At 40.5% G+C, this 27,692-nt stretch overlaps 2 protein-coding genes across 5 annotated transcripts in view; one reads left to right on the top strand and one right to left on the bottom strand.

Annotated features, from left to right (window-relative positions):
• Nucleotides 1–2,729: 2,729 nt before the first annotated feature.
• Nucleotides 2,730–5,128, bottom strand: LOC308338209 (uncharacterized protein). The gene is made up of 2 exons (XM_080796268.1): nucleotides 4,157–5,128; nucleotides 2,730–3,332 (listed from the first exon to the last, which is right to left on the bottom strand). The coding sequence occupies exons 1-2, from the start codon at nucleotides 4,484–4,486 to the stop codon at nucleotides 3,213–3,215; spliced, it is 450 nt and encodes a 149-aa protein (XP_080652394.1). The 5' UTR covers nucleotides 4,487–5,128; the 3' UTR covers nucleotides 2,730–3,212.
• The window catches only part of IL15 (interleukin 15), an 81,818-nt gene continuing 58,208 nt past the window's right edge, over nucleotides 4,083–27,692 (top strand). Inside the window, exon 1 of one of the 4 annotated variants that reach the window (XM_080796264.1) lies at nucleotides 4,083–4,717. The gene's annotated coding sequence lies outside the window, so the exon portion shown is untranslated. Of the gene's footprint in view, nucleotides 5,268–27,692 lie in introns of all 4 variants that reach the window. The other 3 variants (XR_013966395.1, XM_080796266.1, XM_080796267.1) reach the window with 3 other exon arrangements.

The raw sequence follows: 27,692 nt of genomic DNA on the forward strand, positions 1-27,692 counted from the left end.
ATATGGTCTGTAAGTGTTTTCACTTTGATTCTTCCAAGATGGTAATTGGAGGCCAGCATTTCACCATGGTCATTTCCCATACAACAATACCTATAATAACAAAACTAATGGTATTTTAACAGATGATTATGAGCCTTCTATTGGCATAGTTGATATTTGTCAGTGTTTCTGAAAATTGATTTTGATGGATGTTTTGAAGGCAGTTTAGTTAAAAACGCAATAAAAAGTGACCACAGAATTAAGTTATGTAAATTATTGAATTATTTCACGATACTTGCAAAGAACTATTATGTACATTTATATGCATATACATATATATTATGAATGTATATGTGCATTTGTATATATGTGTTTATAGATGTATACATACCCACATATCTACATGTAGCTCTATGAATTCTCAGATTTTGATTCTAGCAAGAATTTTAAAACTGTGAAAAGACAGTTTCTTACCAAAATAGATTCAACAAACTTTTATTTAGGGCCTATTTGCCAGCCACAGAATCAAAATCAAAAGCGATGTCAGTTTAATTTTTTTTTTTTTTTTTTTTTTTTGGTCAGCTATGTTAACATGCACCTACCATTGCTATTGGCTTCGGTTCACATCTTTTTGTTAAGGTGGTTACATGTTGTAAAAAATGCATAAATTTAAGTTATAGAGCTAATTCAAGAAAATGTGTATTTTCCATATGAATTTTCCACCTATCCATGATGAAAAGTAAAATCCCTTTCTTACAGTTACTCATTGAAATAAATGCCATCACAAGTCATATTGTGTACATTTATGATACACTTTCACTATAAATCTAAGTAAGGTAAGTAAAGTTCTTTGCAGTAGATTTTGATTAGTTAGTTCATCCTTCAAATTTCATTCAGTACAGTATTGTCAGCACATGAAATGATCTCATTTCTACCTAACCACCCCTCCCTGCAATTGCTAACTACACAAACATTGAAGATTCTATAGACCCTTAAATACGTTAAGAATTCAGTATGTTATGATTTAACTGTTTATAATTACCCTGCAGCTTGAAAGTAGGTGTCCTTTCTCCTCCTTTGCCTTGGGTATATCTGATGCTTCAATTGAAACCAAATCACGTGTCTACCAGGAGCCAGCTGCTAGCTTGGCTGCGCCCAATCTGCAGCTGAGCTCCACTAGACTTTGGCCAGTCACTTTATTCAAATACCAATTTGTAGAGGGGCTGCAACACCCATAGTGGTTTCATTACAGAAATACAATGAGATCAGGAAGCAGAAATTCATGGAACTGATGAGTTTCCTTCCTAACAGCGGCTAAAGTTCCTCTAGAACAAACAAAATGGGACTGAGAAAACACCACCTGGAAGTCAATGGCTTTTTTCCTCAAGAACGGTTCCCTCAGGAACCCTTTGTTTTACACGCAGTGGAGGGTAGCTGTCCATTCAGAGGTGGCAGAGGGTAGGCATGTATACTTAAGATCACTGAAGTTCAAATCCTTGCTGGGCCAGTCAGTTGCATGGGAACTTAGGCAAGTTGTGTAATTTCTCTGGGCTTTGGTTTCTCCATCTGTAAAATGGAGATAGTTCATAACTGATAGCATTGCTGTAAGAATTGAATACTTGAGAGCTAACATTTGTGCGGAGCAGGCACTCAGGAATACAAAAGGAACTCTAAGAATATTAGCTAGTATTGCTGTACCTCTGACAAAGCAGAAATATAAGAACCTCTTGAAAACTTCAGTAATCCTTAATAGGAAGAGTGTTCCCCCTCTATTATCAAGATCATCAAAAAACAAAACAAAACAAAACAAAAACAAAAAAACCACACACAAAACACAAAAAAACACCAAACCAAAAAAAATGAACAACCTCCCAGAAACAAACACCAGAGGTGGGGGGCAACCTTGAGCTAAAGCTGTATTTCAGGCATGTTTTAATCAAATGGAAACTTGAGGGGTCTTGGGCCAAGTTTTTTAAAGAGCAGAAAGTCACCTTAGTTCTTGGCCTGTGGTTTGTTCTTAGGATCATAGATAAGGTCACAGTCATGGACTTTGAACACTAAATCAGACGAGCCAACTTTTAACTTCTTCCCCGTTGTCTCAAAAGCTATTAGGAAACATTTATTAGTAATTTCTTTTAAAGACAACTGCCCAATTGGCAACCATTATCTTTGGAATGAAAAATCAGATATTAAAAATTTATTGAACTATGATTTTATTATTAATTCTGCAAATTCAAAGAGTGGTTATTATAGTCCCTTCTGTAAGGTTTCGCTAATTTTTACATCTTTCTACATCATAATTTTATGAGTTATCTTACAGTGGTTTCAAACTATTTCATCAATCTTCATCTTTGTTTTTAATTTATACAGTGGAATTTACTTGTTCATTGGTGTGAGTAATTTTCAGTATCTTGCCAAACACCCTGTGGCAACTGAAAATAAAAGTTGCTTATATGAGACTTCTCTGTTTGAGAGCAGTGCAACAAAAACAAATTATGCTGAAAATCCAGCATCATTGAATTGTAGGCACTTGTATAACTCATTCAAAAATACTTTATTTTCTGTAATTAAGAAAACAAATTTGACCTACATCTTGGGGAGGCAACTAGGGCAAAGCATATCTTATGGCTAGAATAATTTTCATTTTCACTGTATTGTTAATTTTTTTAAAATCCCCCCAACTTAACCAAATGCTTTATATCCCATTCAGCCCATCTCGTTGCAGAACTCACATATATTAGAAGCTGGATCAATATTTATAGACCAATTTTATTATTCTTAAGTGTTCAGATTGTACTTTAAAACTCAGGTTTATGAAGAAAATTCCCATCGGTTTCCCAGAGTGTTGTGAGGACCTCTCCAGTAGCTCATGGTGATCAAATGTTCAAAGCGCGATGTCAGATACTGATGGTATTCAGCTCCATGGGCAGCTGGAGCCCCTGGGCTAAGAGCAGAGAGCAGCTTTCTCTAGTGCTCTTGGGCAGCCCAAGCACAACAGGGTCTGAGCGGTGATGATGCATCCTCTGGCAACAATGATATCAGGCTCTGCTGGTTGAGGCTAGGTGTAGCCAATAAGGTGTCTTACTGTCTGGACATCTATTTAGGCTACCAGCGGCATCCATAAGGATACTGAAGGAGGTATGAGGGAGTTCACTTTGCAGGAGTCCAAGATGTTCTTCCACAGTCCAGGTTGATAGGACATAAATCCCCTTCTCCATCCCTAATCTGTATATTCACCTGTACGCATACCGTCCTCCTCCTGTGGCTACTATCTTTGCAACAGAATCCAATCCGGCTGCACGCCTGCTCTCACAATGAATGCCCATTCTGCAAATCAGAGCTTCAGCATATCGCTGTGAAAAAGTCAGATTAGATTTGAGATCATTGGCATTATTACAAGAAAATTCAACATAACATTGTCTTGGACAGAAAAGGACTGTTTAATTTCTTTAAATATAATTTCCAACTACGGTAAATTTTTGAATTGTTGTAAAAAATGGTTTTTAGATTTTTATATATCACCTTTTTTGTAGATGTGACTATCTAGAGATCAACTTTTTCATAAAAATATGAAATTATTTTACGTGGAAATTTATGCATAATTGATATTTAAATGACTTCTAATATTTTTCTTTTTAAAAAAATAGGTAATTGTAAAGAAAAGGTAGTTCAATGTTTACTAAACTCCAAGGAACCGTATCAGTTTTTCTGTGACATAACTGGAAAATTTGGGGACGACCTTCCATTAGGGATTTTCGCTGATTCACATGTGTTCAAGGTTCTTCAGAATATTTCCAAAACTGGGCATGAGGACTTTTCTGCTGACTGTGTGTGGCATAAGGATCACTGAGCTTCAAAGAACTTAGTCCCTTCTTTCAATTGTGAAATACCCTAATAACATTTCACAGGGTCCCATTTTTAATGGGGTCATGCACCGTGTTTACAGTCCAGTGTGCCCTACAGTGGAAAAGTGATCCACAGGCAGGCTCATGTCTGCCAGTTCACCTCCGTGCTCACAACTGCCTTGGACAAAGTAGTCATCCAGCTGTCTTCATTCCGTCCTCTCCCACAAGACTTCACCTGAGCCTGCCTTCTTCCAGCCTGCGCTGCGGGGTGAGAGGCTGGTCTGGAGTAGCCGCCCAGCCCAGCTGGATCCTACTACACATTTTTCCCTTACCTCTGGGCCAGCTGGGTGCTCAACCACGCGCCCAGGTCTCCGGGCTTCTCCCGGGAAGCCTCCTGCCCTAAGCCAGGCTGGGTAGGGGCGGTGGCCGGGGTGGTCTCCGAGACTTCTCGCGCTTTCCCTGGAGGTGCCAGGAAAGATAAAGGCACAGGCCGAAGCCGCGGTCTGGCGTTTCTGCGAGGCGGGGCCGGAGCTCCCTGACCTCCTCCTCCCTTCAAGTTCTGCACCCCGGGATTTGGCAGTGGCAGAAACCTGCGGAGCGTCCCAGCCAAGGGAGCGGGGAACTGGACACCTGGGGCAATCTTTCAGGGTCTGCTGCCACATCCCCCTCCCCCAGCCGCCGCTGGGGAAGTTTATCTTGCCCTCTGCTCCTTGCTCTTTTCTCTTTCACTTTTCTTTTCGTTGAGGGGTGGAACTCCCTGGGTTCAGGGCGCTCAGGGGGAACCCCCGCTGACTCGCAGTCGAAGCCCGTCGCCAGGCTGAGGGAGCCTGGTGGCAGCGCCTGCCCGCTGCGCCGCTTGCCGCCCCCAGCCCTGCAGCCCGGACTCGATGGAGGTAGAGTTCTGCTTCTCGGCTCCGGGAGGGGAGGTGGTGGTGGTTGAAAAGTTGATGGAATTTTCCCCGAAAGCCTACGCCTCGGGCCTCTCCCAGCTCCGGGCGGACCCACCCGTTTCCCGCCACCAGCTGCGGGTTGCGCCGCCCCGCCCTCTCACGCGGAACGCTTGACCGCGACTTCGGGTTTTCGGCTGCACTACGCAGAGCGGTTTTCCCCCTTCTGACCCTTTATTCCCCCCGTGCTCGCCATCCTCCGCTTCCAGAGGTGCGCAGCTTGCTCGTCCGCTGGCGGGTCCCGCGCCGCTCCTCCGTGCGCTCCGGGTCTTTCGGTGTTGCAGGCAGCGGAGGCGCGGGAGGCAGCGTCCCGCGCCGGGCTCTCCCCCGCGCCGGGCTCTCCCCCGCGCGGGGCTCTCCCTTGCGCTGCTGACTTTGCCAGCTGACCGGCGGAGAGCGAGGGACGTGCGTCTGGCTGCCCCCGCGGAGAAGACGCGGTCTGGCAGCACCGAGCGCTGAGTTCTGCACCTAACCGAGCTCAGAGAGTTCAAGAAAGGTACTGCAACTCCGCGCTTCTTCCCTGTCCCCTCCCAAACTCCCTCTCGGTCGGAGCAAAGGTGTGTAGGACTCTGCCCGTCTGCCGCTACCTTTGTTTGCCAAATCGAGTTACCCTTCCCTTTTTGGATGAGGACCCTTGTCCTCCTAGGGAAAGGAACTTGCAGAAATGGCTATTGCTGGGCAGTCAGGCCTGGGTTTGGATTCTTAGTTCCAACCCTGTACAAGCCACTCATCTGTTAGAAAAGCAGTATTAGAAACTTGGAAGAGATGCAGGAGAACTTAGTTGCAATAAAATCCTTATCCAAGGTGGATTTAAATGAAAATCCAGTTAATTTTTTCCCAGTGTTACTGAGATTGCATTTTGCGGACATACACAATTCATTTTAATTTATGTAATGCTGTGCGTTTAAGATTTTGAGAGCTTCAATTTAGCCATAATGCAAGATTATTCCTAAACAATGTGTACGAACAGATTCTTAAACAAGATGAGTTAGAAGTTTCAAAACTGGAAGCAAAGTTGTTGTCGCTAGCTATTTTTCCATTGTGTTTTTTAAAGCTACTTTCTAAAGTTATTACAGGGGTGATGACATCTACTTGTAACTGATAGGCATCCTTATCTTGTCAGTGTGCCTAAGGAGGTTTTGCTGACTTGACTGAATGAACAGATTAGCTGTGGATGGTTGCGGTGTCCCAGAGGGGATGGCTGTGAGGTGGGCTGTTCTACTGAAAGCATCAAGGTGCAATAATTGATTCAATTTAAGAACTCCTGTTGTTTTGTTGAAAAGCGGTGTGGTGGAGGAAGGAGGTACAAAAAGAACATAAAGATATGTAAAGGAAGGGACTGAAGAGAAAAAGTAAGAGCCTTCTTAGCTTTAAAAAGTGACAAAGAATTTAAAATTTTATGGAATCAAATTAAGTCTCAGAAAGTTCCAAAGGTTTGTTACGATTGTGTTTTAAGGTCACATTCTTTCATTTCTCAATGAGTTTTCTCCTCAGAGTTTTAGTCATACTCAGAATGGCCTTTCCTGCAGGGTCATTGGCTCTGTGACAGAGTGACACAGAGGAGTTAGGTTGGTCACTGGTCCTGAAGCTCTAGTAGGCAGTGTTCCCATACTTTGCTTTTTAATTTATTATTAATCTATTTATTTATTTTTATTAAGTAAGCTCTATGCCATGTGGGGCTTGAAGTCACTTCCCCAAGATCAAGAGTCACATGTTCTACTGACTGAACCAGCCAGACTGCCCTTCCCATACTTTGGAGTCACTATTCTCTGAAAGTCTGGCATGGGAACTCCAGAAACTGGTTTGGAGTTGTAGTCCTGAAATTTGGAATTTTATTGCAGATTTTGGTGGACTTAAGGACAATGATTTGATGCTTTCTGTTTTCACCGGTGAGATTCATACGTAAATGTCAGCAGTTCTCTTGCAAGACATACTAGCTGTTAATGAAATACATATTTATCAACATCTTTGAAGGAGAGAAAAAATCAGAGATTTAAAGTTTATTGAAATAGAGTTTGATAATTAAAGGATTTTAAACCCCAGGAGGTTCTCCATCTCAGGTTTGCTGGCTCTGAGTAGATTTCAGGAAGGCTATGATTGAAGCCCTGAAATATTAATGTAAGTGGATTTTTCTTAGGAAAATATCCACAACTCTAATTAGGTTTTTAAGTGGGTCTCGAACCCCAGCTAGTTTTTAAAACATTTTAAAATTTAGAAAACTGTCCTTTTCTTCATTTATCTCTTAGAGCTTCCTGTTACGTTTGTTCATTAGGTAGCTATTCTTTTGAAGGTTAGTTAATACGGAGAATATGGAGAGTTCCGTCTTTCTGCCAGCAACTTGAATTATGGGAAATATATTATTTCCCATATGGGAAATATAATTCATATTAATTATAGCTGATACTTGTTGAGGTCTTTTACGTACTGGGCATTGTTCCAAGTATGTATTTTTAAAAATCATCATAATAAAGTTATGTGGTGGTAGGAACTGTATTATACTGCTGAGAAAACTGGAGCACGGGGTAACTGAGTAACATTCCCAAAGTTACAGAGCTAGTTAAGTGGTAGAACTGAGGATTTAGCCCGCACAGATATAAGATCACAGGTATTTATGAAGAATGATATTTCCATATAAGTGTTTCCCACAATTTGGCAGTGACAACTAACCATGACTTCATTTTGACGCCATGTTATAAAGATAGAATGTTGGTTTTCGAGTAATACTGCTTATATGGTACTTGCATGATTGACATCGATCATTAATTATATATTTAAAGATTAGCTTTATGATCACCTGATACTCATGCGAGTGTCTATATGTGTTTGGTTCCTTGGAGAGGTTTCTGTCATGGTTCCTGAATGAGAACATTAATTTGCATCAGCTTTTGCTGATAGAACCTGATGTAAGTATGTGGGGATTGATCTGGGTGCTGAATTTATCCATCTGTCTATTCATCCATCCAAGTCGAAAGCTGGGGTTCCTGGAGAGATCAGAACAGAAGCCTTTCCCATTATATCACAACCGAGGTGATGTAGTCAAGTAGTTGAGAAGCTTTTTCAGAGGCTTTATGGTATGAGGGTTGGCAAGAAGCCACCTGCTTTCCTTAGTTCAATATTAGCTCTTTGGTTTACTTCCACAGTGGTTGCAGATTGCTACATCAGGCTATTGAGATTGAACAATGCTTAAGTGCTTGCTGCTATCCCATTGGAATGGACTGAGTGGAAAAATTCCATAGGGGAGTTGAAAGAACCTTTGTGGTTTTAGCTAGTACTGCAGATACTCACTACTAGCTATATAGTGGTGAATTTGACTAATTATTATTAATTATATATTTATTATTTTGCTTTATCTTTTTTTCCCCCAAGTTCCTCAGTACTAAAATCAGATGTAGGAAATAAGAAGCTCTTTGGTTTCATTACAGTTCAGCAGTGTTATTTGTGCTCATTTTATATCTGGAGGCAGGGTATATCTATACATATATTTTTCAGTGTTTTATCCCACTGTGACTCTAGTAGTGTCTTGCAGGTCATTTTTGGAAGGACTTAAGTATACAGATATATGTATATGTATGTGCATATGGATACATATGTGTGTATGTGTATACAAAATATGTATTTTTATATAGACTATATAAAAATTGATAAAAAAATGTCTGAATGCCTATTCCCTCATCATGTTCTAATCATGCATAGTTGCTTCTTCTCCTAATGCTAAGGTTTTTCCAAGTGCTAACAGACTGCAGAAGGGATCCGGAGAGTGACAAAATATTTTGTTAAATAAAGGAATTGAAACTGAAAATGATTCTACAAGAAGAAAATATAATGGTTGTAAGGTTGGTTGTTGGGGGGGGGAGTTCTACTTATCACAATGACACAGGGAAGAAGCCCTGTGACACATTCAATAATCCCTTGTATCATTTCATTCTCACTGGGCATTTTGCTCATATGCCTTCTAATAGAAATTTGAGAAATGGAATACCCCTTGTGCACTCTTAGCTCTGACCTCTAAAATTTTCAATTATTCTTCAATTGAACATTTTATAGTTCGAAATTTTACAATATATTTTTCCAACTTCTGTGCTCCTCTTACTCCTCAGCAACAAAAAGTATATACATTTAAATTTAATTTTTAAAATAGTTTTGTTCAAAATTATTCCTTAGTTATTTTAAATATTAGTACACAGGTAACCAAAGTAATTCATTGACTTTTGATAAGTAATTTTGAGGCATAAAAGTAAACTATATTGGAAATTTGTATCCTAAATGTAGGTATGGGTAATGTGGATATCAGTGCTTTCCTGAAAGAATGTTTCTCTAATATCAATTTTTCAAATTGCTCCTTTATTAGGCACCTTGGGGAGGAAAGGCATATAGTAAGATTGTGAATGGGAGAGAGATGTGCCTTTCTTTGGTCAAATGGGTGAAGGGTAATTATAAAAGGGGAAATGGGAAAGGAGAACTTGCCAGAAAATGCTCGCTGTTGGCACATTTCAAGCATATCACTTGTGAAAAAGGGTTCCTATGGAAATAGAGGATCTGGAAATTGTTTTTTTTAGAACTCTTCTATATCCATACAGAGCTCAGGAAGAAGTGGGGTTCCCTGGGGATGCCTGGTGTTTACTTTGAAGATCTCTGATCTGGTTCAGCCTATTGCCTGCCCCCTAAGGTTGGTTTGTAGATTGCCATGGCTCATTGTGCTTAAAGCAGAGACTGTGTGTGTGTGTGTGTGTGTGTGTGTGTATAGGGGAGGGAGGGGTAAAGAACTGGCTTTCCATTGAAAGCAGGGGAGGGGGTTGGGGCTGGAACGTGAGGTGGGGGGGGGGGGCTGTGGGGGTGGAGAATAGCTTCTAGCCAGGCTTGGGGACTTGGATAGCCTTCCCAGCCTGGGCTCCCCTTCCATGCTAGTCCCGGTCACACTGCTCTGTGCTCTAGACACTAGACACACTTGCTGTCCCTGCTCACTCCTTGTCTTCCTTCCTGCGCACTGCTGAAGCATCAAACCTCCGTAACTTTTGCTGCCCCCTTCTACTGCCCAGGTAAAATTATTTTCTCCCTTATATGAATTTATTTGGTGCTATGCTAGTTTTTGTCTCTGTAAATTCATCTTATTATATGTGTGTCTCCAGTCACATTTTGAATAAAGACTGTGTGAGCCCAACCAAGGGTTGGTCACATGGTTGATTTGTATTGACTTCGATGAGAGGACATTCAACAGCTTGACAACTAAGCGGACTTCCAGTAAAACAGGAAATGTAATAGAACAAAAACAATGGTGGACTACTATCATTAAAACAGTATTTGGGGAAAGTCAGTCTGGGGTAGGATTTATTGAAGAAAAAGCAAATTGGAGAGAAGGAAACCAGCCAGAAATCCATTGCAATCCTACAGACATGCAGTCTCATTCCTGTTATCTGCTCAAGGACAGAGCTCTGGTAATTCATTCTTTCTGTCATCAATTTTTGTCTCTCTCTAATGGGTCTTTGCCATCACTGTAATTTCTCCCATAAACAACAACAAAAACAACAAACGGCTCTCTTTGGCCTCACGTTTCTCCCCAGCCACCACCTGCTTTTTCGGTCTCCCTTTTACGGGAAAACTTTCAAAGTCAATTCTACTTTCTGTCTCCAGTTTCTCTCTTCTCATTGTCTCTTGAACCGGGCAGGTCCTCTTCCCCACTGCTCCACTAGATCTGTTCTTGTCAGAAGTACCAAGCCCTGCCATGTTAGATCCAGCGGTTAGGGCTTGACTCTCTTCCAGTATACTCTTCAGCAGAGTTGTTTTCATTGTTTTTCATTTGGCTTCCAGGCAGTCCCCCACCTCTCCTGCTTGTCTTTCTGCCTCACAATCACTCATTTTGGTCTCTTCCCGGTTCTGTTTCCCTAATCTCTACACAGAGGAGTCAGTGGGGTCAGTCCTTTCTCTGTGTAACTCACTCCCTTGGTGATCTCATCCAGCCTCGTGGCTGTTAATGCCTTCCTAGAGTGGTGATTTCTGTATCCAGTCATGACCCCGAACTCCGGACTCCTAAGTACAACAGTCTAGTTAGTGATTCTGAGGCAAGGTCTAGGACTCACTGGATTCCTGGCTTAACCTCCAAACTGCTTCTTCCACTGTTTCCCTCCTCTCGCTTAGTGGCAGTTCCATTCTTGGAGCTGCATACATGATCACTTCGTCCGTCTCAGAGGTGTCCTTACTTCTCTTTTTTTCATACCCCACATTTTAATCTGCCACCAGGCCGTCCAGCTGCCCCTGCAGAGTAGTATATCCCACATCTGACTTCTCGCCAGCTTCATGACTGCCACCTGGACCTAAGCCACTCTTGTCATGCCTCATGGTATTACTGCAAGATTGGTCTCCCTGCTGCTGTACTTGGCCCTCTCCCCTGCCTGTTCTCAACGGGACACAGCAGCCAGAAAGCTTGTTACTTGCCCTGCCTGCATTAAACAAACAAACTCACAAAACAAACAAGCAAACCCTCAAAACAAACAATCAGAAACACCCAGAAACCACGGGCTTAACAAACAGTAATTTGTTATTTATCATGATTCTGCAGTTTGCACCACATTCAGCTCCTTAGCTCTTACAAGGCCACTGAGGAGGAAACATTCTGGCAGGTTTCTTCATTCCTACCTCTGGCACCTCATCTGGGCTGGCTGGAAAGTGAAAGGCCCCCGCCTTTAATCTTTCTTTCTTTTCCACAAGAAATAGCGCTTGTCTGCAACTGAAGAGGCTACTTCCTGCTCTGAGTTGGATCTAAGGACCTTTTGTGTCCTTCCTTTTGCTTACCTGGTGGTGAGGTTGTTTTTCTGTTTTTTTTGTTTTAAGTACATTTTTCTTTTAAATCTTGAGGGCTTCCTATAAATTTTATTGAGGTTCACTCCATTAGAGAAAGACGTACCCAGAAGACACTTAAAATATTCCCCTCTTTATTTTGGCTACAAGTCAGAATGCTGTAGAAGAAACCCTTAAGGTTTTTGGAAACATTTTTGTCCCGCTGGCTGGGTCTAGGAGGCACTGCCTTCACGTAAGGTCTTAATGAGGCATCTTCCAGCCACGCACTTGATTTGATCTTTAACCTCAGAGCACATTGTAAGAATAGACCTTGGATTTAAACTTTGTCCTAAGACTGCTTCTTTCTTTGAGAATCTTTTGCTGTCTGGAGAGGAGAATGACGAAAAGTTTTCTTTTCTAAGCTGGCAAGTATTGGGTTGAACAATTTCCTCTAAATTCCGCTTGAACACTTCAGTTCATCTGTCTCTTCCTGTAATGAATCCTAGGCAGCGAAATGAAGCCAGCTATCATGCTCAGAAATCTTCTTAGCCAGATCCACGAGTTCATTAGATACATTTTCTTCCATATTGTTGTGGTGTTGCCAGACATTTGGCCGCTATGTAATGTGAGTTGCCCTCCCCCCAGCCTTCAGGAAGAAGTGTATTATTGCCTTTCTAACTTGAACTAGAAAGAGTAGCCTTGTTGCTCTTCATGAGGTGTCTACCAACCACGTGGTCTCATTATCAATTTTAATATCCGTTTTTAATTGCTATGTGATAAACTCCTCCAAAATTTCATGGTGTGAAACAAGAACCATTTTATTTGTTCAAGGTTTGGAGGCTAGAAATTTGGACAGGACATGGTGACAATGACTTGTTTCCATTCCACAATGTCTGTGGTCTCAGCTGACTCCAGTTGTCCAAGGACTGTCTGAGAAAGTTCAAGGTATTGGGTCTGGCTGTTGGGTGGGTTCTTTCATTCTTTTCCATTTGGCCTTTCCACATGGCTAGATTGGGCTTTCTCATACTGTGATGGTCTCAGGGTTGTCAGACTTCTTATACAGTATTCAGCTTCCATAAAAGAGGAAGTGGGAGCTGCAAATCCTCTTAAGGCCTGGGTATAGAATTCCCAGACTTTACATTTGTTTCATTCTTTTGGGAAGAGCAAGTTAGAAGGCCATCCCAATTTCAGTGGGAGAGGACATGGACCAGACCCATGCTGGGTAGCTTGTCATGCTTGTTCACTGAGGGAGGGAAGGTGCCAATAATGACAGCCATCTTTGGAGATGATCAGCCACACATTGTCATCCTGTTAAAACAGTAATTAGGTCATGCTCCTCCTCGATTCAGAACCCTTCTTTGCCTTCTCACCTTAATTCCATTATAATGGTCAGTAAGGCCCTAAGTAATTTTTATGTTATGTTACCCACTATTCTTCCTTTAGCTCATTGTTTCAGTCACAATGACAACCTTGGCCCTCATCACACATTATTCTCTGTTCTTATCTAAGGGTCCTTGAACTTGCTGTTCCCCTACTTAGACGGCTCTTCTCTCAGATATAGCCAACTCCCTTACCTCATTGGCTTGGTTCAATATCCCGCTTGCAGTGAGGTTTTCCCTAACACATGTACTTTTTACTGGACTCCCATCAGCACTGTGTTTAAACTCTCCTCCATACACCTGTAACTATCTGACATACTGCTAAGTTTATAGTACCCTATCCAAAACTCTTAGGGTCAGATAGGTTTGGAGTTCAGATTTTTTTCAGTTTTGGGGAAGGTAACCATTATGGACTGAATTATGTGTCTCTTCCCATCCTACCCTAAAGCCCGCATGCAAGAGAGGCTTACTCTTCTAGAAACTTTCAAATATGCAATACAGTATTAACTGTACATTACATTCCCATGGCTTACTTGTTTTATAACTGGAAGTTTGTACCTTTTGGCTCCTTCTACCCATTTCACCCACTCCTCAACACCCTGCCTCCCGAAACCACCCATCTGTTTTCTGTATCCATGAGGTGTTTTTTTTTTAATTTTTTTAATATACCAGTCTTTAAAGAGTCTCTTACTCTGTGAAGTTCTCAAGGCAAATTCCCTGCTTTACCTCCTCTCAAGCCCCCAGGAAGTACTGACTACATTTCTCCTTTGTTCTGTCCCCTGCTGATGGATACTTCTCTAATAGTATCTGCAGTATTTCATTATATTGACTTGTGTTCCTATGGACTCTCCTCTTGAGTAAATGACAAAAGTGGTACCAAGGATGACAAGAATTGTGATGATGGAGTTAGAAAGGCTGGAGTTTGGGAAACACCTCATCCTTTTCTGCCTAGCACCTTGCCTGGCACATAATAGATGTTTAATAATGTTATTTTTGTTGTCAATAATCTGTCACGTATTGGTGAGGGGCCAAGTCATAAAAGGTTTTGAGAAAAGGAGTTTGACTACATTTGACTGGAAATAAATCATCAGTGATCATATGGCTGTTGGAAAACCATTCCCAGCAAATGGAAAAACCATTCTCCAGCATGGGAAAACCAATCCCAGCATATTGTCAGAGTCAGGAAGGGAAACAGAATTTCTTGAGGATCTAATTTGGGTCAGGCTACTGATAGAATCCTTATATTAATTTTTAGGAGGATGCATATGAGCTCTTTAGATTAGCATGAGCCTGTTAGAACTAAAAAAAAAAAGGGGGGGGTAGTGTTTAATATTTTGTGCCAGTTGTTAATGAGTGGATAATTTTATAAATTGCAAAAAAAAAATCCTTCAATAAACAAAAGGAAACAGAAAAAACCCCACACCCTATTTTCTAAATTTCATTGAATAGAATTTTTTTTCAATTTCTTAATTCTATTTGCCAAGTATTTTGAAAAAAATTCATTTCAGAATACAAAAAAGATGAAAAGATATGTATAAAAATAGGAGTACTGTTAATATTTAATTTATTTAGTGCTCCTTCTCCTGAGAATCCAAGGAAACAAATACATAGTCATAACAACTTTATTATGTCACTTTAAAACTTGCAGTAATCCCAGATGTCAGATTTTTAAGAGTCTGTATTTTATAGCATTAGACTTTACCCCTGGACTCTTCTCATTGTTTTGTGAAGGACCTCTAAAACTTAAGACCTATGGTTTTATGATGGCTGATTTAGATTTGATATTGAGGCATCTCTCTTCTAAATATTGACCTTTCTTAATTCAAGACGAATTACTTTTTAGCCTCGGCAGTTTGTAAAGTATTGGGTCCCAGGCTATGGTTTTGAATCAAGTAGGCTTACAGTGGACCAGAAACTTTCCTAAAGATAGCAAATATTTATTGAGCACTTTTTCAGTGCATGGTTGCCAAGTGCTCTTAGGGGTAAAAAACCGAACCAAACATAATTTCTTTCACCAAATCGTTATCTACTGGAACAATTAATATTGGTAACCGAAGAGCTGAGTCATCCAGTATACTTCTACAGAACAGCTGTCCATTCTCTAAACATGCTGTGCTTTCTGTCCTGGCGAAGGATGTGGGCATGCACGTCCCTCCTCGGGAATGCATTATTGCATCCAACATTTTTTCCTCTACCCTTCCTTCTGACTCACCCACCTGGTCCAGAGGTTTCACTTCCATATTATTTTCTTGGGGAGATTTTCCTAAACTTCTAAGATGGGATTAGGTATCCCGTGTTCTTTTCTTTTCTTTTATTTGAATTCAATTAATTAACAGAGAGTGTATTGTTAGTTGCAGAGGTAGAGTTCAGTGATTCATTAGTTCCATAGTAACGCCCAGTGCTCGCTACATCACACGCCCTCCAGTAAGTGAAAGTGAAACCTCTGGACCCAGTGGGTGAGTCAGAAGAAAGGGTAGAGGAAAAAATATTGGATGTAATAACACATATTTAGTAAATATTTCAATAGTTAACATCTATTGTTGGCCGCGTGCCCAGCATTTCAACTTGTGGAATCCTCATAAACTCCTTGGGGTGCTTTTCTTACTACTTTTCAGGTGATGTACCAAGACGTACCAAGACCTTGTGCCCAGGGTCCACAGATAAGTCTCTCTCCAAAGCCCATATGCTTCAGCTAGCACGTGCTACCACACGGGAAAAACGAAAAAGGAGCATAAAGATTAAAAGGGAGGAGGTAAAATTATTATTGATAAGTGAAAGCCATGAAAATTAACAAACTATGAAAATGAGTAAGTTCAGCAAGACAGCCAGACAGTAACAAAAAGTCAGTAGCATTTTTAAATACTAAAGAAAATATTAGCTAACGTAACAATAAAATGCACAGAACACCCGCCCCCACCAGGAAGACATTTATCATAATCAAATGGGATTTACTTGAGGATTGCATGGATAGTCCAATATTAGAAAATCTGTCAGTATAATGCTAATGGATGCATGCAGAGAAAGTTATTATCAAGCATTTGGATAAAGGCTTCATAAGATTAAATGGGATCTTCCAAATGTGGGAATGAATGAATGATATCTGCTAAATAATCTCAAGTAAATGTCATTCCTTTACAGTTTTATTTATTTATTCTAGAGAGAGAATGCGAGTGAGAGGGTAAGACAGAGCATGAGCAGGGGAGAGGGGCAGAAGGAGAAGCAGACTCCCCCGTGCAAGGAGCCTGATGTGGGGCTCCATCCCAGGACCCTGGGATCACACCTGAGTCACAGGCAGACGCTTAACTCACTGAGCCACCCAGGCGCCCCTAGTAATGTCATTCTTAGTAAAGAACTTTGAAAAGCATTTACTTCAGTTTTGTAGAATGCTGAGGATGTCAATATCTGCACAACTTTTTTTTTTTTTAAAGATTTATTTATTTATTTATTTGACAGAGAGAGAAAGAGATCACAAGTAGACAGAGAGGCAGGCAGAGAGAGAGAGGGATGCAGGCTCCCCGCTGAGCAGAGAGCCCCATGTGGGGCTCGATCCCAGGACCCTGAGATCATGGCCTAAGCTGAAGGCAGAGGCTCAACCCACTGAGCCACCCAGGGGCCCCTCTGCACAACTATTTAACAGAATACTGAAAACAAAGATAATAGTTGCTCGTTTTTCCTGAGTACTTACTATGTGCCAAGCAGACCTTTGTAAGTTTTGCTTGTTTAAACAACCATAAACATTAAATTCTTTTCTTATCTTTGCTTCCTATATCTTTTTGCTTTCTCCAAAAATTACTTCAAATGGGCCATAAAGGGTGAATTTTTCTGATGTTTTATATGCCTGTGAATATATTAACTTTGCCTTCACATATAAATACTGATTTACCCAGGTATTTAATTCTAGGTCCAAGGTTAGTTTTTCTTCAGCATTGTGGGGACTCTGCTCCATTATCTTGCATCTGTTGTTGCTTTCAAGAAGCGTGACGTCATTCTGACCTTTGTCTGCTTTCACTCTAGTGAATATGGTTGAAGTTTCTCTTTGGCTTGAATTTTTTTTAATATTCTAGTGTAATTAGCATACAGTGTTATATTGGTTTCAGGTGTACAATACAGTGATTCACCAGTTCTAGACATTACTCAGTGCTCATTATGATAAGCGTACTCTTAATCCCCTTCTATTTACCCATCTCTGTTCTCTATAGTTAAGAATGTTTTTTTTTCTATTTTTCCTTTATTCATTTGTTTTGTTTCTTAAATTCCGTGTGTGCATGAGATCATATGGTATTCGTCTTTCTCTGACTGATTTATTTCACTTAGTATTATACTCTCTAGCTCCATCCATATTATTGCAAATGACAAGATTTCATTGATTTTTATGGCTGAGTAATATTCCATTATAGATCTATACCATGTTTTCTTTATCCACTCATCTATCAGTGGACACTGGGTTGCTTCCATAATTTGGCTATTGTAAATAATGTTTCAATAAACATTAAGGGTGCATCTGTCTTTTCAAATTAGTATTTTCATATTGGAATCACTGGATCATATGGTAATTGTAGTTTTAGTTTTTTGAGGAGGCCCCATACTGTTTTCCACAGTGGCTGTACCAGTTTGCATTCCCACCAACAGTGCACTAGGGTTCCTCTTTCTCCACATCCTCGCCAACACTTGCTGTTTCTTGTGTTTTTGATTTTAGCCATTTGGACAGGTGCGAGTTGATACCTCACTGTGATTTTGATTTGCATCTCCCTGATGATCAGTGATGTTGAGCATCTTTTCATGTGTCTGTTGGCCATTTGTATGTTTTCTTTGGAGGACTTGAATCTTTTTGGATGCCACTAAAATATGCCTGGCTGTGAGTGGGATGTGTTTTTAATTTATTTTCCTTTCTACTCGTAATTTTTATTTTGAGGTCTTATATTTAACATTTAGGAAAAATCTTGATTATTATCTTTTCACTAATTGTCTTATTTTCTTTTCAGATGGCAAGTAGACAGAGTTGCAATTCCTACTTTCATCTTCCATCTATACTTCATTCTTCCTCTGTTTTTTCCCCATCGAATTTTTAGTTCCTGATGCCTTGCAGGATATTGCCTGATCTAACAGTCTGGTTCATTCTGCCACTTTCCAACAGTATTCATTTCTGACATTCAGGCTATCTACTTAACTCATTACTTTGATCACTTGTGGGTTTTTTAAAAAAATATTTATTATACCCAGTTATTTCTTCATATTTATTGCTCCTGATTCATATTTCCAAACTCCTTCTTATGTTCTACCAAGTATTTTTTAGTTTTTTCTATTGTTATCTTATTGGTTCCATTTGGTTTTTCCCATCTGGCCTACATTTTTATTCAATTTTGTCTCTCTCCAATAGAGACCCCACTATATATCCTTCCCTGTAAACTTCCCTTTCTTAAATTGAGATCATCATTGGCTAGCATTATCAGCCAAGAGACAAGAGCTTATGTCCCCCAACTGTGTGGGGGTGAGGTTCCCTTCAGGTTGAGGAGCCCATACTATTGAACAACTGCATGACTCTCCCACAAGTCTATTACCATCTTCTCCACGGATCTTTCCCAGTCCCTTGTTCTGGGTACCCCTTCTGTCTTGTAGCAGTGATGGGAAGAACAATTAGTTGGATCCAGGGTATGGGCTTATGCAATCATGTTGCCAATTTTCCAGGTTCTGAATGCCCCGCAATCCAGGCCCAACCAGAAAGTGACAGTCAAGGTTAACAGGTGTAGTAAAACAAACATCTCCTCACCCTACTTTTTCAGGGAAAAATAAGGGAGGAAACAGGGTACAGCAGCTAGAACCTTCCTCCTCATCTCCTCCTCTGCCTCTGGCCCTAGACTGTCCGACTGGTCTGGCCGAACTGAGATACAATTTCCTCCTCTCTCCCAAGGGAGTTTTTACAGTTTTGCCATTAGCTCCTGAACATGGATTAATATTCCACACAAACCATCTTATTTCTCTAGAATCTGTAGGGCAGATTTCCAAAGAAAAAGGTAGTTGGTCTTACCGGTTCTTTATTTAATTTGGAACTGCCTGGGATTTTAATTATTTTTCCTTCTCCCAAGTGATTCATCCAGTAGATATGTAAATATATGATGATATTTACCATTATTATCATCAAGCCACATTGGACAAAGATCTCAAAGATCCCAGGGTAAAAGCAAGAGCGTTGTGGCTCAGCCACAGGGTAAAGGGGTTTATGAAATTTCTATCTTCCCCATCCTCCAAGGTCGAGAGGTGTCTGTTGGATGGCAGTGGCTTAGGATGACACATAGTTGTTATGGGTGACATGTTTACTTTAGTTGTTCTGATCCAGAAAGTAGCCCTCTGGAAGTAAGTAGATGAGTAAATTGCACAATCACAGCATTTTGCTGATGGTGCCAGTGCGGGAACAGGATAGTTAGATCTAAGGTGTAAAATTAAAACAATTCAAATTCCACAAATATGGCCCTTTAGTTATGATCAGTACATATCAGATTGTAAGCCCTGAGCATTTTATAATCATTGATTTGGGGGATAAGTAGACCTGTTTTGAAGTTGAAACTAATATGGAGGTGCAGCATGAGGCACAATACCTGCCTTGTAGTCCTTGTGAGCTGAATCAACTACTGGTGAAGATTTAAACTAGGAATCCAAGACGACACATGGTAAACCCCAGTTTTACCTCTTGGTGTAAAACTGGAGAATGCATTTAGTTTCTCTACACTTTCTTTCTCTTCTGGAAAATTAAGATGATCAGAACAGAGAAATTCCCTCAGGTGTCAAATCTGGTGGCACTGATGATTAATAATAGAATGTGGATGGATTTGACCACATGCTGATAAGCCACCTGTGACCATAATGCACGTACCTAGACACTGAGAAGGACTTTGGACACCTTCCAGTCTGGTTTATTTGTAAAGATAAACTGAGGTTAGGAGACACAGAGTACCTTGCTAAGGTCACCTGGCTGTCTAAAGACAGGATCAGCGCGTGGTGCTCTAGGTTTTCAATCCATTCTGTGCTTTTGATAAGATTAGGGAGGCCCCAGATTTTATCAAGGAGCTTATAGGCTCCATGTTGCGTAAACCATAGTGTTGGAAATTGCAACGTTTAGTGATGAATAGTCTGTAAAGATGGTAGTCTGCATGGCATCTGGTAAAAGAAAAGATAGTGAACGCCACTGCTGTTGTTTACACAAGTCCAAAGAGAGAAATTCTGTGTCTATGGAAATGAATGTCTGTGGTCCCAGCACCGGGTAGTGACACATTTAATGGGAGTTGCCTGGAGGGCTGTGTTCTGTAACTGAATGGAGATTATCTTCTGTGTTGTTTTCTATCCCAGATGATACATTCTACAAGACCTTTTGGTTTCATTTGCTCCCATTCCATGTTTGTCAAAAATCTTATTAATAATTTAGTTGTTTAAGTTAATAGGACAGCCTCTGTTACGTAGGGATGGGATGGCTCTGGTGCAGAAAGCAGTCACCTAGTCTATCTCTCCATCAGCCCCCTCAGGGGGAACAAAACAAACAAAACAAACAAACAAACAAACAAACCCTAAAAAACCTACAAAAGAAATGTGACATTTTAGTCTACAAAAATGCAGACATTTGGGGGTATTCTGTACAAAGTCACCCGATAGAAAGGGTCAGACTTTTAAACACTGTTAACAAATGTGTAATCTCATAGAAGGAATGGGGCACACTATGTGTTTGATGTTACCCATTTTTCCTTGCACACAAGCTGAGGAGCATGAAAAATGAAAAACAGAAGTTAAAAAGAATAAAGGAATGACAATCTATTCATAGTCATAGTTTTGGTAACTACTCCTTAAATAGGAATATTTCATGAGACCAGGGGAGATAAAGAACTACAACATCTGATGAAATGTCCTAAATCTGGGGGCAGGCATTCTGTGAGCCGTGTCCCAGGTGACTGCATGCAGCCCAGGCAGAGAGAAAAGACCAGCAGTGCTGTCAGAGATAGAGGAGTTCTGCATCCAGTCCAGGGAAAAGAAGGCCAACAGCCACATGCACCACCATACAACTCAGGAGTCCAAGCGCTCTGCCCATTGCAAGCACATTTTATGAATACAGACAGTCTGCCTCTTAGCGGTTTTGTTTTGTTTTTGTTTTTGTTTTTTTTTTTTTATCTCCCCAAAGATCTTAGATTTATTTATTTGAGAGTGAGCGAGCGAGAGAGAGCACAATCAGGGCCAAGGGCAGAGGGAGAAGCAGATTCCCTGCTGAGCAGAGAGCCTGATGCGAGACTCCATCCCTGGACTCCTGGACTCCAGAATCCTGGCCTGAACCGCTTAACTGACTGAGCCACCCAGGCGCCCCGCCCATACCACTTTTATTTATTTATTTGTTTGTTTGTTTATTTATTTATTTAATTAAAAAAAATTTTATTTCTTTTCAGCGTAACAGTATTTATTGTTTTTTCACCACACTCAGTGCTCCATGCAATCCATGCCCTCCCTAATACCCACCACCTGGTTCCTCCGACCTCCCACCTCCCGCCCCTTCAAAACCCTCGGGTTGTTTTTCAGAGTCCATAGTCTCTCATGGTTCACCTCCCCTTCCAATTTCCCTCAATTCCCTTCTCCTCTCCATCTCCCCATGTCCTCCATGTTATTTGTTATGCTCCACAAATAAGTGAAACCATATGATACTTGACTCTCTCTGCTTGACTTATTTCACTCAGCATAATCTCTTCCAGTCCAGTCCATGTTGCTACAAAAGTTGGGTATTCGTCCTTTCTGATGGAGGCATAATACTCCATAGTGTATATGACCACATCTTCCTTATCCATTCATCCGTTGAAGGGCATCTTGGTTCTTTCCATAGTTTGGCGACCGTGGCCATTGCTGCTATAAACATTGGGGTACAGATGGCCCTTCTTTTCACTACATCTGTATCTTTGGGGTAAATACCCAGTAGTGCAAGTGCAGGGTCATAGGAAAGCTCTATGTTTAATTTCCTGAGGAATCTCCACACTGTTCTCCAAAGTGGCTGCACCAACTTGCATTCCCACCAACAGTGTAAGAGGGTTCCCCTTTCTCCACATTCTCTCCAACACACGTTGTTTCCTGTCTTGCTAATTTTGGCCATTCTAACTGGTGTAAGGTGGTATCTCAATGTGGTTTTCATTTGAATCTCCCTGATGGCTAGTGATGATGAACATTTTTTCATGTGTCTGATAGCCATTTGTATGTCTTCATTGGAGAAGTGTCTGTTCATATCTTCTGCCCATTTTTTTAATATGATTGTCTGTTTTGTGTGTTGAGTTTGAGGAGTTCTTTATAGATCCTGGATATCAACCTTTTGTCTGTACTGTCATTTGCAAATATCTTTTCCCATTCTGTGGGTTGCCTCTTTGTTTTGTTGACTGTTTCCTTTGCTGTGCAGAAGCTTTTGATCTTGATGAAGTCCCAAAAGTTCATTTTCGCTTTTGTTTCCTTTGCCTTTGGAGACATATCTTGAAAGAAGTTGCTGTGGCTGATATCAAAGAGGTTACTGCCTATGTTCTCCTCTAGGATTCTGATGGATTCCTGTCTCACGTTGAGGTCTTTTATCCATTTTGAGTTTATCTTTGTGTACGGTGTAAGAGAATGGTTGAGTTTCATTCTTCTACATATAATGTCCTGTTTTCCCAGCACCATTTATTGAAGAGACTGTCTTTTTTCCACTGGATATTTTTTCCTGTTTTGTCGAAGATTATTTCAATAAGAGAAGAGAGAAAAAACACATGGTCCTCTCAATTGATGCAGAAAAAGCATTTGACAAAATCCAGCATCCGTTCCTGATTAAAACGCTTCAAAGTATAGGGATAGAGGGAACATTCCTGAACTTCCTCAAATCTATCTATGAGAGACCCACAGCAAAGATCATCCTCAATGGGAAAAAGCTTGAAGCCTTCCTGTTGAGATCAGGAACACGACAAGGATGCCCACTCTCACCACTCTTGTTCAACATATTATTAGAAGTCTTAGCAACAGCAGTCAGACAACAAAGAGAAATAAAAGGTATCCAAATTGGCAATGAAGAAGTCAAACTCTCTCTCTTCACAGATGACATGATTCTTTATATGGAAAACCCTAAAGACTCCACCCCCAAACTTCTAGAATTCATACAGCAATTCAGTAACATGGCTGGATACAAAGTCAATGTACAGAAATCAGTGGCTTTCTTATACACTAACAATGGAAATACAGAAAGGGAAATTAGAGAATCGATTCCATTTACTGTAGCACCAAGAATCATAAGATACCTCGGAATAAACCTAACCAAAGAGGTAAAGGATCTGTACTCGAGGAACTACAGAACACTCATGAAAGAAATTGAAGAAGACACAAAAAAGATGGAAGACCATTCCATGCTCTTGGATCGGAAGAATAAACATTGTTAAAATGTCTATACTGCCTAGAGCAATCTATACTTTTAATGCCATCTCAATCAAAATTCCACCGGTATTTTTCAAAGAGCTGGAGCAAATAATCCTAAAATTTGTATGGAATCAGAAGAGACCCCGAATTGCTAAGGAAATGTTGAAAAACAAAAATAAAACTTGCGGCATCACGTTACCTGATTTCAAGCTTTACTACAAAGCTGTGATCACCAAGTCAGCATGGAACTGGCATAAAAACAGACACATAGACTAGTGGAACAGAGTAGAGAGCCCAGATATGGACCCTCAACTCTATGGTCAAATAATCTTCTCCCATACCACTTTTACAAGCACTCCTGCTTTGCTATGGAGACTTGAGACGTTCAGGTTACTCCTCAGGAAGGAGCCCGCAAGTAATGCTTTAGAAACAAGACGTTTGGGACTACTACAGCAAATCTGTGGCCACTGTGTTGATTCAGGGACCTGATGTTCAGAATTAATCACTTGATGCATCTCATAACGTGCTGGGTATTTGGAATGGGAAATACCAGAGGCCTAATCAGCTGGGAAAAATAAAACATTAGAGGAGCAACAGCCAGCTCTGGTTGAGACTGTCTGGGATCAGGGCGCTGAGGGATTATGTGGCCTTGAGTGCATCCATATTTAATCTAAAAGATCTACTCTGCCTTAGACTTCTTTACTTACTTGTGTTATTTCCGAGGATTGGGGTAATCTTACCCCTCTCTGCTTCTGTAAGGGATTGGTGAGAAGCCCTAGAAATTCTGGAATCCAGTTATTTGCCAGCAGGAGACGTGCTGTATAATTAAGCTGTCATTTCCCTGATAGGTTATTATCAGCAGGTAATAAGAAGTGTACATCATTATAAATTGTCACACAGCATCTCATGCTGCAGGAGATAAGGTACGTCTTCTGTGGCAACACAGAGTGATCACATGGTGTCATTACGGCCGTCATAAATCACAGCGTCCACTTTAATAGTTAAACAGTTATCTATATAGGCAGTACTGGAAAATTGGTTAGTAATAACTGCCTGATTTTTGATGAAGAATAACTTTTATGTAGGTCTTTTTATATAAATACCTGAGGAATTCGAAAGAAGAACATTCATCTAAAACACACACGTGAACACTTTTGTTTGTTTTGTTTTTGGCTCGTTGATCTTTCACTACAGATGTTGGAAGGGTCAGAAAGTTATCAAAATAGCTTCCCACTTTAGAGTTTGTTTGTTTATATTATGTTGTGTTAGTCACCATAGAGTACATCATTAGTTTTTGATGTGTTATTCCGTGGTTCATTTAAGAAGGGCCATATGCACCCCAATGTTCAGAAGAAGGGCCATATGCACCCCAATGTTCATAGCAGCAATGTCCATAATATCCAGCCCATGGAAGAAGCCAAGATGCCCTTCAACAGACAAATGGGTAAAGAAGATGTGGTTCATATACGCAATGGAATATTATGCAGCCATCAGAAAGGATGAATACCCAACTTTTGTATCAACATGGTTGGGACTAGAGATTATGCTGAGTGAAATAAGTCAAACAGAGAAAGACAATTATCATATTTTCTGAGTTTAAAGTTACATATATTTAATATTCCTATCCTATTCTATCAAGATATACTGCACAGTAGCACTAAAGAGGCCAAAACTGGCTACTAGTAAATTCAGGTCTATGTGGTTTTCTGTTGTTGGAAACCACAGGTAGCAAGGAAATGGCTTGGCCTCTGGGGTAAAAGGAAAATATTTCTTGATTTTTGAAGGGCAAAAACTAGGAGTCTTTTCTCTCTTTTTCCTTTCCTTGGGTATTGTTCCTTGGCCATTCTTTTCCACTTCTCTCTCTCCTCTCATCATGATTTATGTTCTTCAAAATTTAATTCACATTTACCAGCTATAAAAACCTCACCTTGACTGACCCAGCTGCCTCTTCCCCTTCAGTTTAGCTGGTAGTAGACTTGTCTCTTTACATGGCAAAGTATGACAGACGTCTTCTTGGTGAGAATTTTAAAATCCTATCCAACTAGACCATTGCATTCCAAAGTATGAAAATATTTGTTTCCAGGATCTGACCCAATATGGAGCTTGCACCAGAATGCAAATTCACCACACCACCCAACATTTTTTTTTCCACAAGGCCCTCCTGAGGAAGGAATTCATGTAAGCTTTATTCACTGTAGACTGGTACTTCAATAACACTGAGGTAAGGATGTTAATGGCCACTTTTTCTGTGGGACCTTTGGGAAGGGTGGAACAGCCTGACTATGAGGGTTATGATGACTGGTTCATGCTGAGGTGTCACATTCACGATGGTGATAATCGCAGAAAGGTAACATTTTCGAGGGCTCACTGTGTGTCAGGCTCACTGTATGAACATTCATGTTCATACATAGAACAGGCCCTGTTAGTTATATTGTTAGTTATAGTGACTAAGTTGGAATTCAATCAGGATAGGACTGAAACCAAAGTCTGTTATATCTGTTTGAGTGCTGTCCAAAAGAAGTTTCTGCAGTGGTGAGAATGTTTTGCATCTGCCATGTCCAATAAAGTAACCACAAACCATATGTGGCATTTGAGCCCTTGAAACGTGGCTAGCTCAACTGAGGAAGTAAATTTTTAATTTTAATTGAATTTTAATTAATTTACATTTATAGTTAAATAGCCACATATGGCTAGTGGTGACTGTATTGGACAGCATAGCACCAGATAATTTTTAGATGACTATAGGCTAATAACAGAAAAACCAAACCAGGAAAATACGCTAAAAGAATTTGCTAGTCTTCCTCCATTTCTAGAGTTTCCCTGGATCTTACACTAAAAAAATATTTTTTTGTTGTTTAATGTTAAAAGAGAAGGAAAGGAAAGAAGGGCTACTTGAAATCTGTTGCCATATGGAAGCAGTAGGATTCAATTAAACAACACATTATTGACTGCCTCCTCTGGTTCAGGCATTCTGCAAGACTTTAGGAAGACATAGTTCCTGTCTTCAAGGAGCTCATAATCTAAGGAACCTTGTAGAGATGTTATTCATTTTTCTTCCAGAGTCTCTTCATGTATAATTAAAGTATTTAAACATCTTCTATTTTATACTTTGCGGTGTTTCGCTTTTAATTTTTAATATTCTAATTTTTTCAAAAGGTAATGTATTCCCGTGGTTTAAAATTCAGAGGGGACCAAGTTGCTTTTAATTCCCTTTTATGGAAGCAACCACTGTTATCATTTCCTAGTTCATACCTTTATAAATATTTTGAGCATGCACAAGGAAACATAAACATATGTTCAGTCCTTTCTAAAAAAAAATATGCACTATTGAGTAACCTTGCTTCTTGCACTTAAAAATCTGTATCTTGGATACTTTTTCTTACTGGGTGCATAATATTCCATTCTGTGTTTCTGCCGTGATTTGTTTAAGCAGTTCTCTGTGGAGATTTAAGTTCTTTCCAATCTTTTGCTATTACAGGACATACAGACATGAGTAAATTTAGCAATTATATTCTAATGTGAGCCAGAGTGAATTGCATTCATGTTCCCCAGAGTATATTCCACAAATAGTCTCAGAAGGTGTTCAACACAAAAAGAGGGTTCTCTGTCTAAATAACTTTCTGTAACTTCTGGGTATTCATTGGGGATTCATAGTATGCCTTGTTAAATTAAAATAAATCCCGCAACAATCTACATCAGTGGAGACCATGTGTTTCCCAGGGCTGGATTTTCTGAGGTACTAGAATAGACTGTTTTTGTAGGTTGAGATCCCTGGGAAGCCGACTGTGATCTACAAATGCACATGCAGGAGGCCTGCTGGGGCGTGTTCTCCGGAAGGATATGTACTAGAAGGAAGCCATGACAGAAGTAAGGGAGGCAGAGGGGGCTGGTGAAGAGGGACACAGTTGGCAGCAGAGACCTCAGCCAGTAGGTCCACATCCCTTGGAGAGTGAGTGCTCTGCAGCACAGATGGAGTTTCAGGGATGTTCCAACTCCCAACGAAGGAAGCCAAGCCCCCACACACAGATGTTGTGATCTTGTGCTAGACAGCTCCCTTCCACTGGGGGCATTTCTGGGGAGAGACCCCGCTCTGAGCTGTCAGCTGGGGCAGTGAATGCAGTGAGTGCCTCTGGGTTCACCACAACTCTGAATAGCACCTTCACACCTTAATGGGAATGCGTATGGATTCCTTCATAGCCTTGCTGTTCAGAGCAAGTCACTTGATGTCTTCATCAAGAACTTTCTGTATGATAGATGGATGCCCAGCCGGAAGTTCTTGGGATTTTCTAACATTCTTTGTTTCTAATTCCATTTCAGTGTGTACTAATTAAATTGCGGGGGAACGAGATAAATTTTCCCAAACATACGTTTGGCCACACAGGGTC

This window comes from Martes martes (assembly GCF_963455335.1).
Source record: "Martes martes genome assembly, chromosome: 2".
Taxonomy (NCBI): domain Eukaryota; kingdom Metazoa; phylum Chordata; class Mammalia; order Carnivora; family Mustelidae; genus Martes; species Martes martes.

Coding starts and splice junctions, on each gene's coding strand:
- LOC308338209 (XM_080796268.1), bottom strand. CDS start 4,486: ATGTGGCAGCAGACCCTGAAAGATTGCCCCAGGTGTCCAGTTCCCCGC. Junction 3,333..4,156: donor AGCACCCAGCTGGCCCAGAG/GTAAGGGAAAAA, acceptor ACTTTTTCACAG/CGATATGCTGAAGCTCTGAT.